Source organism: Melospiza georgiana, chromosome 2 (genome assembly GCF_028018845.1).
Source record: "Melospiza georgiana isolate bMelGeo1 chromosome 2, bMelGeo1.pri, whole genome shotgun sequence".
NCBI classification, from domain to species: Eukaryota; Metazoa; Chordata; class Aves; order Passeriformes; family Passerellidae; genus Melospiza; species Melospiza georgiana.
This window is the reverse complement of record NC_080431.1, coordinates 32,115,786-32,129,391: the sequence shown is the minus strand read 5'-3', so window position 1 is coordinate 32,129,391 and position 13,606 is coordinate 32,115,786. Positions and strand designations below refer to the sequence as shown.

The window sequence follows — 13,606 nt, the reverse complement described above, 5'->3', positions numbered from 1 at the left end:
AAATGGTATTTCACCTAATAGCCCACACAGTGGCAATGTACTCATTCTGGAGTAATTCTGTTCATACCTTGGTTTTAAATGCAATACTCCCTTTCCATCTCAAGAAAAGCATCCTCCATAGACCTACATCTGAAGCACTGACAGGATCATTCATGCATTTTCCTGCTCCTTTCCAGGCTAGCACAGGGAGGGTCAGAAAGCTTCTTTAATCTGCTCAAAGCTTATGTTCAGATTGTCTTGTCAGAGGGATGCTTTTGACAAACTGCCTTAATAAAAGCAACAATACCACTGAAGCCATCTACAAATCTTCCGTAATAATTGAATTCTATAATATTGAATTCCATTCTAAGAAAGAAACTCTGTGAATGGTCAACTTTTGTTTGCTGGGGTTTCTTTTAGTTTTTTCTTTTGGTGTGGTTTTTTTTTTTTTTTTTTTGCACAAGCTAATTCCCTGTGTCTCTATATTAGTCTCTCAGAGAGACGTAACATCTCTCCCTACTCCTTATTGCTGTTAATGACTAAAACTGTATTATTTTTTCGTAATTTATCCATTTTTTTCAATTCAAAACTCACAGGTTTTCCACTCTTCTCAGCCTCTGTGTTCTCAATACATCAAATAATGCAGTTCTACGAACACTGGGTTTTTAAGTGTCGGAAAGTTGCCTCCTAAATTAACAAAATCAGTAATTGTCTGGAACTCAAAGGCCTACATTCATGATGCATGTAAACTACTATTTTTGTAAGTGCATGTGCAGCTTTGTGAAGCTTGGCAAGTTGTAGAACTTAGCATTGCTCAGGCTGCTCAGTAAATTATCTGCTTTGTCTTCTGACACAGCAGGCACAGCCTCTGTGTAGTATTATCTGTAATCCACACAAAAGCCTTGTCTCCTACTTCTTCCACTGTATCACTCTTTGGTAAAATGACCTGGGACAGAGCCCTGTTCAAGAAGTCACTTATCTCCACAGGTTATCCCAGCCCTTTACACTTCATTATTCTGCACTGTCTGGTGGTCTCTAGTGAGGTTAGAGTGAACTTTTTAACAGGTATATGTGTTAGGAAAATACTCCTAGACAAATATACAAGACATTCTGCTTTCTGGGACTAGCAAAATTTCATGTCAGTTCCTCAGTTTGATGTCCTCTAAGGGATATCTGACTTCAGTGAGAAGAACTGGGAGGAGGGAAGTACGGGATGCCTCTTTGCAGCTCTACAGGATGTTCAAAGCTTCTTCACAGGAGCTTTTCAAGCCTGCAGTGTGTAGGACCTAGAGAATAACCTGCATGTGGAGCTTTCCTGCCTTTGTAATTAAGCTTATTAACCATTTCAGGGGTTTCAGAAAGTTTCCACCCAAGAATTGTGGATCTCATTAGTGGTTGATAGCTATTCTCCAGACCCCCAGCCTGCTCCCCAGTCTAGTAGACCCCTCAGCTTGTGGCTAGACACTGTTGTATCACCTCCCAGCTCTGCCTTACCAACACAGAAAACCAGTAAGAAGCCACAGGTCAGGGTTTCTTGGAGCAGAATTGAAAGAGCAGCATCTCCCCCAGCACCCTTTATAGGTACAGGCATCCCCTCCCCATGCTTTAGGCACAGGAACTGACCTAGGCCCTTTGTGAGCTCCGAGCACACAAAATAGATAAACAGTTGAACAAGTTGTGCAAACTATAGTCCACTACTGATAGTCATTGCTGACAGCATTGTAATTCTTTGCCTCACCCCACACATTGGCCAGAGCAATTTTCAGGCACTGCCTGCTCTTTGCAGAGAGCTTGCTCTGCCAAGATAACTTCAAACAGCCCCCGCTAGAGCATAGCTTCCCACTGACATCAACTTACTCTGTTCTCTTGACTTTCGCTGGAAATCTGCCCTCATGCACTTTCTAACTCTTCTCTGGCCTCTGAGGCTGTCATGGTTGCACTTTTTGGTCATATGTAGAGTATATGGAATCCATATAGACCATCAACAGTCACTTTAAGCTTATGGTAGATCTCCTCATATGACAAAGCTGACCTGTTATTGTGCTTTGCAAATACGTTTGAATTTATTTTGCTGTATTTTCTTTTCTGCATCTTTCTTTATCATCATCTCATTCTTTGCTTCTGAATGTTGAAACACAGACATGTCAAACCCTTCACCCACAGAACAGCACCAGAAAGTATTTCACAAGAATCTGAGATGCCTTTCCTATTTTGTCATTTCACATCTCCTACTATTCTATAAGAAACATTATAGCATTCCTCAGGTATAATAAACAGTTTTCTAGCTTTCCGTCTCTTTATAATCCATTTGTATGCAGAGTTGTAAAGTTTAATAAATACTAAACTAAAAATTCTGCTTATCAAAGACTTGAATTTACAATTTCAGGGTCTGTCCAAGTTTTAAAATGGCAATAAAATTTCATTGGATAAACTACAGTTGAACACACATCTTGGGCCTGAAGTGTTTAGAAGAGGTCAAGGTAATTATTCTGATTTCTCCTGTCTTTTTTGATGTTTTTTAAACAGACTGTGGGAATCAGGCAATATTCAGTAATACCAACATTGCTGCTGGCTGCTTGGTGGCTGTATCTATTTAAGCTCTCCTCAGGTGCTTGTTCAAACCCTCCTTAGTGCTTCTTTGGTATAGTTTCTGGCTGCTTCCCAAGCTTCAAACTTGTCCTGAGTGGGAACGAGCACCTGATGTGGCAGACTCTGATCACATTGCATTAGTGACAACTTTGTTTGCTTAGGACTCTCTCCAATATATTAACTGCTTTTTACCTAGGTGCAGTTTTTAATCTGCCTTCCCCAAACTGTCAGGATTTGACATGGAACATCATTAATCTGCTGAGTTTACCAGCAGGTTCTTCTGAACCCAGTATAGGTGCTCCTTTCTATGCTTTGAATATCAGGGTGAAATGTATTCAAATGTATTCCTAGAGCATTACACAACTAAATTTATTGATCATTACACACACAAGAACAGAAACAGACACACATACACCCACAGAGAGACACTCTCACTTGGCTTGCACTAATGAACTGCATCAGGTCATTCCTGCCTTCCCTGCCTTCCCTTTCCAAGGGAGCTCTACTGGAATCTCATGTTCATCACTACTACTCAAAGATAATTTGACAACTGTTTTTCAGGTTTTAGGCAAATTTCATACACCTTGCTCTTTTTCAAAGACAACTAGGTAGTTTTTATATAACAATCCACTCCCTGCATCTACAGATGCAAAAACCAGCAGGAGTAAGAAAACAATTTTCCATATCCTGTGGTTTACATTCTCTTCCCAACCCCCATTAGATACTGTATTCTTTAGCTAACAATCCTACTACAGATTTAAGGTGAAATCATTATTAAGACAAGTCAAGATGAAAGCAAATACATTTATTTGTTTATGCATGGGAAGCAGACAGCGATGTTACTGAAGTTGATACAAACCTGTTTACAAGTGATAAAAAGGCAGGAAAACCATGCCTATTTCAAGAAGACATCCAAAAGGCCCTCCAGAATGTGTAACAAGCTGTACAAACCTAATCCACATAGCTGAGCTCTGAGGACATTTACAGGAGTGCACTTCACACTAGAAAGCATGCCTGCTTTTATATTTCATCTTCACTTATGGCCCTTCTGAGTTTTCAGTCAGCTTAAAATCATTCTCCAGCCCAGCAGACAAGATATTTCCTTCCTTCCTTCCTTCCTTCCTTCCTTCCTTCCTTCCTTCCTTCCTTCCTTCCTTCCTTCCTTCCTTCCTTCCTTCCGCCACTTCCGCCACTTCCGCCACTTCCGCCACTTCCTTCCGCCACTTCCTTCCGCCACTTCCTTCCGCCACTTCCTTCCTTCCTTCCGCCACTTCCTTCCTTCCTTCTCCATCTCTCCATCCATCCATCCATCCATCCATCCATCCATCTTTGCTCCACCATATCACTACCGGAGTCCTCCTGCTTTTAAAGCATGGCACAGCCAAGGCACAGCAGAAGGAGATCCTTGACCTGGCCAGCCACTCCCACAGCTGCACACCAAACAGCTGGCTGGTGAACAGCTGGCTGGTGCACCCCAAACAGCTGGCTGAACAGAACCCTCCACCAATGAGCAGGGTAATGCTCAAAGCCTCTCACCATGCATGTCACAAACCTGTGATATCCCCTGAGATCAAAGGGAATACTAATTAAGTTTTATTCAATCCATTAAAACCTCAATGGGTTGGACAGATGGGCAGAGAAGAACCTTCTGAAACTCAACGGGAGCAAATGCAAGGTCCTGCAGCTGGGAAGAACAACCCCCAGGCTGGGGGCTGATCTGCTGAGAAACAGCTCTGCAAGGAGGACCTGGCGATGCTGGGTACAACGAGCTGTCCATGAGCCCTGGTGGCCAGGAAGGCCAATGGTATCCTAGGGTGCATTAGGAAGAGCAATCCCAGCAAATCAGGGGAAGTTGTCCTGCCCCTCTGCTCAGCCCTGGTGAGGCCGGATCTAGGGTGCTGTGCCAGTGTTGGGCTCCTCAGCACAAGAGAAATATGGAGCTCTTGGAATGGTCCAGCAGAGCGGGATGAGAGGACTGGAGCAACTCTCCTACAAGGAAAGGCTGAGGGAGCTGGACCTCATCAATATCTATCAGTATCTGAGAGTGCCACGATGCTGGAGCCAGGCTCTGCTCGGCGGTGCTGAGCAATGAACAGGGACAACGGGCAGAGACCGACGCACGGGGAGTTCCACCTGAACGTGAGGATGAACTTCCATACCGTGCGAGTGACTGAGCCCGGGAACAGCCTGCCCGGAGAGGCTGCGGAGTCTCCCTCACTGGAGATATTCAAGACCTGTCTCCGTGCAATCCTGTGCCATGTGCTCTAGGACGCCCCTGCCTGAGCACAGAGCTCGGACCCGATATCACCGCGGACCCTGCCAACCCCAGCCGTGCTGTGACTCACAGATTCCCAGTGGCGGGACAGCAGCACGACGTCACCGAGCGCCGGAGGCGACGCCCCGCGATCTCCCGCGCTTTCGGTCCCTCCCCTTCCCGGCCCTCCCCTGCCCGGCCCAGCTCCGCGTCCCGGCGCGACCCCTCCCTGCCCGCGCCGCCCGACTGCGGCTCCGGCCAATCCCGCCGGGGCTGCCGGAGCCGCTCGCCAATCAGAGCGCTCCGCCGCCCATGCCTCCCGCCCCCGGCGCTGCGGCCCACCAATGACACGCGAGGAGACAAACCCCCATTGAGGGTCGGTTGAGCCGCCGCTCCCCGCTGCCCGCCTCGCCCCGAGCCGCCGGGACGTCAAAGGGAGGCAGGGCCAATCGGGGGCGAGGCTCCGTGCGCCGCGACCAATGGGAGCGCGGCTGGCGTTGCGGCCCCGCCCCTCGCTCCCCCGCCGGCGGCGCGGCCGGCGCTCCCCCTTCCTCCCTCTCCTTCCCTCTCGCAGCAATGGCGGCGACGGAGCAGGAGCAGTTCTACGCCCTCCTCGGCAACCTCCTCAGCCCGGACAATGCGGTCCGCAAGCAGGCCGAGGTAACGGGGCCGCCGCGTCAGCGGCCGCCGGGACGGCCTGTCAGACCCGCCGGGCCTCGTCGGAGGGCGGGAGGGAGGGAGGCAGGGAGGGGGGCAGGGAGGCGGCGGGGCCGGCCGAGCCCCACGTGTGAGCAGCGGCACCAGCTGCCGCCCGGGCGGCCCGGGCCTTGCCCCGGCCGGGGCGGCGGGGCCGGGCGGTGGCGACCGTTTCGCCTGGCGGGCGCAGGGCCCGCGCCGGCCCTCGGCCCGTGAGGGCGCGAAGGATCCCGTTACTCCCCTCGGCGCCCGCCCCGGCGTGTCCGGCGCCGCTTTCGCCGCTCGCCCGCCTCGAGCCCGCCCCGCCCGCGGCCCGTGTGGGACCGTCGCCAGGGGCTGCTTGTCCCCGTTGCCGGCTCCGCCTGAGCCGCCCGGCGTGACGGAGCGCGGCCCCGCGCAGGGGGCCCCGGGCCGGTGGCGGCAGCGGCGTGTGGGGGGCCGGCTCTCGCCGCCTCGGGAGCGGAGGCGGCTCCCGAAGGAAGGAGGTCAGAGCGGGTGCCCGGCGCGGTGAGAGCGCTGTGGTGTGCGCGCCCGAGGCGGCCCTCGCTGGGGCTCCGTGCCCCCGCCCCGCTGCGCCGGCAGCAGCGGGACCCAGGTCCTTCTCCCTTGCCGCGCAGGAGTTTGGTTTTTTAACTTCTCGGAACGGCCCCGTGTGTGTTCAAGCGTTTCGTCAGCTAAGAAGTATTTCACCCAAAAGAAGTGCTTTCAATATGCTGAGTTTCTCTTGTTATCAGCAAAAAGTTTTCAGACGTGTTGTTTCAGCTGAAATTCTTTGTGGCGGCTAAGCCACGTTAATTCTTTCTCTCTGTCATGCTTAAGGCTCCATTGTCAAGCCTGGTGGGGAATCTCTCCCGTTGAATTAAATACCAGCGTCTAGGTTTAGCATGAATTCCCGCTGCATGGCTGCATCGGGTCTTTTATCGCTCTCATCACTCCAGCGGTCAGCAGAGTTCAGCGCATTGTTTGGTGAAGAATAAAAAGCATTATTCCTGATGCTGCTGTGAAAATTCCTCAAATATGAATCGAGGGTGAGAAGGAGGCGAGACATACATTTTTAGAAAGCTAGCGAAGTTCGGTATTGATAACTGCACTTTCTAGAGTCAGCAAGAATTATTCCCACATTCCTGAACATAGAGCTGCAATGGAGGCCATTCTCTGGGAGCTGAATTTCTTTCTCTTCTCAACTGCCTACATATAACCTAAAAACATTTCTAAAATTTTTTGAACTTTATTGGAATTGTAACAAAGGAAGTTCGTTGTGCACCTGTGTCACAATGCTATGAAATAAAACATTGGGTAAGAACTCTAAAGCTTAGATTCTTAAAACTGGTATATTTTGTCTGAAACTTGCTTGAAACTGAGTTGGAGTTCTTTTTAATTTTCTTAAGTATGTATTTATTGCATATGCACTATGGTCAATCAGAATAAGAAACCCTAATGGGCATGATAGATACCAAGTTTTTCAAGTCTGTTAGCTTCCTATAAAAATACAAGGAATAGTATAACTTTTTACTTATTTATCTGCACTGAATTTGCCATTCGTTTCTGAATATTTCCAAGGTGTGCTGCAAATGATTTTATGGTTTAGCATCATTCAGAGTGGAAGGGTCCTCAGGAGGTCTGCCCTGCTCAAAGCAGTGTCAGCTATCAGGTCAGATCAGGTCACTCGGGGCTTTGTCCTGCTGACTCTTGAAAACCTCTAAGAATGGAGACTGCACAGGCTCTTTGAGTTACTCACTCCTGCTTGGCTTGTCCTCATTAGGACAGAGAGATCTGGACCTTCCAGTCTGAACTTCCTTTTTTCAATTTATGCCTGTTGCCTCTCATTTTCCCCCCCATGCATGGCTGTGAAGAACCCCACTTATCTTTGTGGTGGCTTAATGAACTTTCTCCTGGAAGCACAAATCCGTCTCTCTACAGTGTAGCTAGACTGATTTAAGTTGTATATTCCTTGAAGTAAGATTTTTTTGGATAAAAGTATTGCATAACCTTTAAAATATTTGCTTCCTAAAATCATACAGGACTCATACTTGGTTATAACATTGGCATAGTCCAGTCAGTTTTTCAAAGTGTACTTACTGTTGGAAGGTAATATTGAATACATAAAGGATTCAAATAGCTGCAGGTAAATTGAATAGCAGGTTTTCATTTGTATCTAGTGAAAACCAGTCAGAATGAGAAATGGATAGACAGAGAACTAAGCAGACTAAGCAGGTTATTCCAAATAGGTCTGGTCATTGAAATGAGAATGATAAAATTAATAGTCATATCCTGTTTGGGAGGATTGTAGTGAAAGATGTTAAAAAAAAAAAAGGTGAGGAAGAAAGCCTGATGAGTCCTAACTCAATAGATGTGTATGAATTTATATGTGTATAGTCTGCTCTTGTGAGACCCCACTGGAACTGTGTCTGCCTCTGTGGGCCTGCTGGAGTGGGTCCAGAGGAGGGTCACAAAGATGGTCTGGGGGTCTGAGCAGCTCTCCTGTGAAAGGCAGGCTGAGACAGCTGGGGGTTGATCAGCCTGGAGAAGACTGGAGGCACCTTAGAGCAGCCTTCAAGTACCTAAAGGGAAAGAAGAAAGGTGGAGAGGGGCATTTACAAGGGCATGCAGTGATAGGACAAGGGGCAATGGCTTCCAACTTGAGGAGGACAGGTTTAGATTAGATATATGGAATAAATTCTTTACTGTGAGGATGTTGAGGCACTGAAGCAGGCTGCCCAGAAAAGCTGTAATGCCCCATTCTTGGAAGTATTTAAGTCTAGGTTGGCTGGGGCTTTGTGTAACCTGGTTTAGTGGAAGGTATCCCTGCCCATGGCAGAGGGTTTGGAACTAGATGGTCTCTAATGATCCTTCCAGCCCAAAACATTCTGTGATTATGTGTATCAGCTAGCATGCTCATAACTTAATCTGACTAGTTGGCTGAAATCCTGGAGTGTTGTCTGTTGACTATAAAAACCTGTCTTCTTACTTGTGTGTCTGCCTTCTAATAGACAAACTTTTGATTATTTTGTTTTGGTGATTTTGTGCTCTTTGAAAAAGCATTTCTCGGGTTTGAGAGAACATGGGTAGCAAGTGTAGAGGATAGATACTTTCTTGCACTTGTTATGAAAGTTGGTCATGGTGTGTGAGAAATTTGTACTTCTGTATGAGATAACTGGGGAACTAATTGTAAACTTAAGGAACACAGTGAAATGTAGCAGGATCCAGCTACATAGTTAGAGGGCAGGCAAGGCTAGTAATAAGATGGGTAGGGCCAGTCTCCCACCAGCCCAGAGGGAAGGTTCTGTGTTTGGCCATGTATTCCTTGTGCCCCTTGGCTTTAGCATCCTCTGAATCCAGTTTACAGAATTGACAGAGTTATACCATTAAACAACTGCTTAGGTTGCTGCCATTTTTAGTGAGTTAAACAACTCAAAATAGAATTTTATGGTGATCAGAATTGACATGAGGGAAGCCAGCTTTTACTGTGCTTCAGTTGTCTGTGAAAGCATAACAAGTCTGTGCTGGGCCTGGGTTTAGGGACCCTTTGTGTTTCTGTGTTAGTTTTTGGATTTGTAGATAATAGTGCAGTATAAATATATGCATTCATGGAAGAGGTTAACCTGAGAATTTCTATTCTGACCCTAAACCTCGTTTAATTTTGCAGTCTCCATGAAATGATTAGATTAAATGCAGGGATTCATTGGGGATTCAGTCTCATTGACTGTGAGTGTGTGTTGGCAGCTAGGGAGAATATAAAATGTGGATTCACTTTGTGAAGAAGGCCTACTAGGAAGCAGGTACAGAAAGGGAGGAAGATGATGTCTAATATTAAATGCAAAACTGCTTAATTGACAATAGCAGGTATCCCATCAAGGTGGATAAGAGTTTGTTGGAGTACTGAAAGGAGCTGCTGCAGAGTTGGAAAGAGGAAGTGGGCCGGCAGAGAACTGATACAAATGAACCTGAGCTTTGCAGAATAGGCTCATTCCTTGAGTTCAGGATGGGATAATGAATTTTTGGAAAGGGTGAAGTAATTAATCTTCAAGATTGTCAGTAAAAAGTAACTCGGAGTTACTAAGTATAGAACTATTTCTAGATGTTATGAGGGGCTGCTCTTGAGCTTGTGATTCTGCTGCTCCTACCTACACGGGTTTAATATATTTTTTAAAAAACATTGTTTCAAAATGCACTCATATACCATGTTTTGGATAGCAAGAGTTGTTTTGCTGTGTTTTGACTCTAGCTTCTAAGTAACAATATAATTTAAAAAGGAAACATGTATAAAATGCATGCCAGGAGCATGTAAGACAATGTAACTGAACTTATTAAGCTTCTCATTTTGTTAAGAGGGTTTTCCTGAGGGTTTTCCTGAGGAGGAGACTAAATAGCTCTCTTTCTGAAATTCAGGGAGGAGTTTAAAAATAAGACATTCTTATACAGAATGTATGGTTGACACATGTGGCTGCCACATAGCACTGTAAAAGTTTTAAAAAGGTTCAAACCCAGAACTGATCCAATTTTTGGACTATACATTAGTCTGTGATTATTAACCTGTTGGTCACAACTCAGTCTCAGGCTTCCAAAGTTCTTCATTCTTTGATATGATAAAAGCTATGATGGATTCCCAGTAGGACATGTTTGTTGTATGTTGTATTTGTACGAGTTTATGTTCTATTTATATTTTGTAATTAATCTCCTAAGTGACCATGCATATGTAGATCATTCCAATATGGCAGGTCTTACCAGATAACTAAGATTTTACTCATAATTTTAAAATAGGTCTTACATTTTTATTTTGATAGGTTTCATTTCTTTTTTCTATGTTATTTTTTTAAAATTGAATGGATACTGATGTTTTTAAAAGGAGAGTCAATTCATATTAATGCTTAACACATGCTTTCTGATAAATGTTTACAGTGAGCTGCATCTCTTTTTGTGCAGGAGACCTACGAGACTATTCCAGGCCCATCAAAGATCACTTACCTCCTGCAGGCAATCAGGAACAATGCTACTCCCGAGGAGGTATGCCTCAATAACCTTGGATTTGTGCAGATTTCACGGGGACTTGGAGAAGAGGGGAAGAAATCAGTGCTGATCATTTTGGGATAAATGAGCAAGTTTGGTGTTAACTGAAGCATCTTCATTTACTGCGCATTTGTAGAGGGATCAGTCTTTTTGTCTTGGTTGTTGCATGCCCATTTCACTAGCTGAGACTCTGTGGTGCAGGATATTTAGTTTCAGGAAGAGTTTTTTTTATAAGCAACTGCTTGAGTCTCCATTGTTTTCTGTTGTGTGCTTTGCTCAATGAGTGTTATTTTCCATTAAGTGTATAACTACTAGGTGACTTACTGTCATGTTTGTTTCTTCAAGTTACGGTTGAGAAATGATTTCTACTTGGAGTCCTGTGCTTAACCATTAAACTTGTGTGTTGTCCGTAACTCGCAGTGCTTCTTAAGTCATCTGGCAATATTATGGAATGAGTGGAGAGTAGTCTAAATATTACACATTATTTTAATCTGGGCATAAAGTAAGGGTGCCTTTTAGTTACTCCTTAGTTTTGTAAGGCTCGCAACTGTAGCAATCATTTGAAGTACTTACTGGTAAAACTATTATGCGCTTGGATATGCAGAGCAGAGAAGTACTAAACTTTCAAGATATTACAAATTTTAGAGTCACCTAAGCAATTTTTGAACAATATTATAAGAGCATAAGTGTGCTTTTTCTCTATGAATAACAGCCTCTTCTGGCAGACTGTATTCAATTTAGAGCTAGTTGCCATTTGTGCTTTTTAATGCTAAGAAAGTATCAGTTTACCCATACTGATGCTTATCAATCTACAGTGTTGTGTTCTTCTGACAGACTCCTTCAATATTATACTAGCAACTGGAATCTAGTTTTCCTTTTTGCTCCTTTAAGATGTTTCAAATGATAAAAAAATGTAGAGCAGTGTTAGTACAAAGTATAAATAAATACTTGTTTTATGTGTTTGCTGATTTTATTCCCTTTACATCAGCTAAGGAAATAGCCCAGTGTAAAACTTAAAAATCTTGCCAATGACTTGGATTCTGACTTGCAAAGTACAAAAGAAACTTTTCACCTATAGAAGTTACTCTTGTCAAAGACATCAAAGGCTAACATTTGCAGAATACCTTGACATTTAACTTTACACACGGATTACTCGAAGAAAGGTTTAAATGTTAGCTCTTACCCTAAGTAAGCCTTAGGTGCTGGACTCAAAAAATCCTGATTAATAAAACCAGCAACCTCTTCCCTGTAAATCCAACTACTTAGTAGCCTAATTAGAGCCTAAGTGAAGTAATCCCCATGCTCAATCACGCTGCATATAAACACTGCATATGCTGGGAAGCATTCTGTGTGTGTTTAATGTGGTGCTGATATCAACAGGTAATTTCTGCATGTGTTTTATAGAGATCCAAATGCTGTCACCAGTGGATAGAGCTTTGGGCCTGGCATGTGTCCTCTGAGCACATTGAATGTACTGGTGCCACCAAACACAGGATGCTGGAAGGAGCTTCAGAACTTTAAACATGCCTTGTCCAGGCTATGTGGAAGCTGGGTTCAGATCCCTCTTCATCTTGAAGCCTTTGCATTGCTTTACCTCCTTGCAGGAAAACTAGGATGAAGAAAATGCCCCATCCTGTTTGCATGAGTTGTGTGTCTGTGTTGTAGAGACTACAAGACTTGTAGGACTATTCAGACAGCAGCTGGGGAAGTCCTGCCTCTGCAACCCAGTAGTTTTGGCATTTAAATGGAGAAACAAGGATGCAGATCATGCTCCCAAGTACTCCTTGTATTTAACATAGAAAACACCATTAAGCCAGATTTGGAATAACTCTTTTAACTAACTATGTAACAGGTTTTTTCCTGCCTAACCAGATGCCTAAGCTATGGAAATATTCACCTCTTTCTTCTGTTCTTATTTTACACTTTGCTAACAGCAAAGTAACACTGTTCACAGAAGTGGAGGGAAGCATGTGACTTAGCAGCTAGAACACTTCTGTGCCAGGTGATGTGCACGTTTGTACACCAGACTGAGGAGGGGCTTGTCCTTTCTTCCTGCATTTGTAGTCTCACTGTTATGAAATTTAGACTACTTTCCATGCAACTGCATTTTAAAGAGCTGTACAGAAAGATGATATATATTCACAGCTGAATTGATTTATTTTATTTGTAGGACTTAAATATTTTAGACTGTTACTTTGCAGTTTTGATTTACCACATAAATCTTTGAGAGGAGCAGAAGTTCTGCATTTTCCCCTTCATTTGTTTTTTCTTAGTTAACTCTGGTTTGGCAGGTTTTGATTGTGTCCTAATTTAGAGATGACTAGTAAAATAACAATGCTCTGTAAAACTGTTTCTGCTGTACTCACAGCCTTCTTGGGGCCCCTGACCTCTCCCAGACCTCTGCCCATATTGTCACATGAAGGGATGCATTTCCCAGTTTGAAGACTGCTGTTGTGGACAGCTCCCTGTTTAGCCTTTGGGAAGGAAGGCAGCCCAAAGATGCACCACAATTCTGCCTTTGAGATGTCTGTGGACCTTGGGCATTCTGTGCTTTGAATTCCACACAGGACTAGATCTCTGAATGACAAGTCCATCTTTGAACCATGTGCTAAATGTTCTTTACTTCCATCTCTGCATGTTTTCCTCCTTGAGGACTTGAACAATAAAACAAAAGTAAAATTCAGTGTGACAGTGCTACACAAGATAGTCAAACTTTTTGTTATAAAATATGTAAGGTTACATGGATGCTTTGAATATTAGTGGAGAGCATGGCATCCCAGATTGCTGTCATAATTCTGCTGCTGCCCTGCTCAGCAAATTGATTTGATTTTCTTATGCTTTATTCCCCTCATCCCTGAAATACTAAAATATTTTTAACACGCTATAAATTCTACTAATCACAAGCAGTATGCTGAAATTTGAGTATTGTGACTACTTTTTAATATGACTACTTATATTAATATAACTTTAACACTTCACTTACATATGAGCATCTCAGTAATTTAGACATGCAGAAGACCCAATGCTGGGAAAAAAATGTGCTCTCTTTATGCTTCATTGGTAGCTGGAATTCCTTCTTTG

At 44.4% G+C, this 13,606-nt stretch overlaps 1 protein-coding gene across 1 annotated transcript in view; it reads left to right on the top strand.

The window, feature by feature from the left end:
* Positions 1-5,338: 5,338 nt before the first annotated feature.
* Positions 5,339-13,606, top strand: part of IPO5 (importin 5) — a 42,421-nt gene continuing 34,153 nt past the window's right edge. The window contains exons 1-2 of the mRNA XM_058045254.1: positions 5,339-5,482; positions 10,442-10,522. Coding sequence (XP_057901237.1) covers positions 5,399-5,482; positions 10,442-10,522 — 165 coding nt within the window. The 5' untranslated portion in view covers positions 5,339-5,398. The remainder of the gene's footprint in view (positions 5,483-10,441; positions 10,523-13,606) is intronic.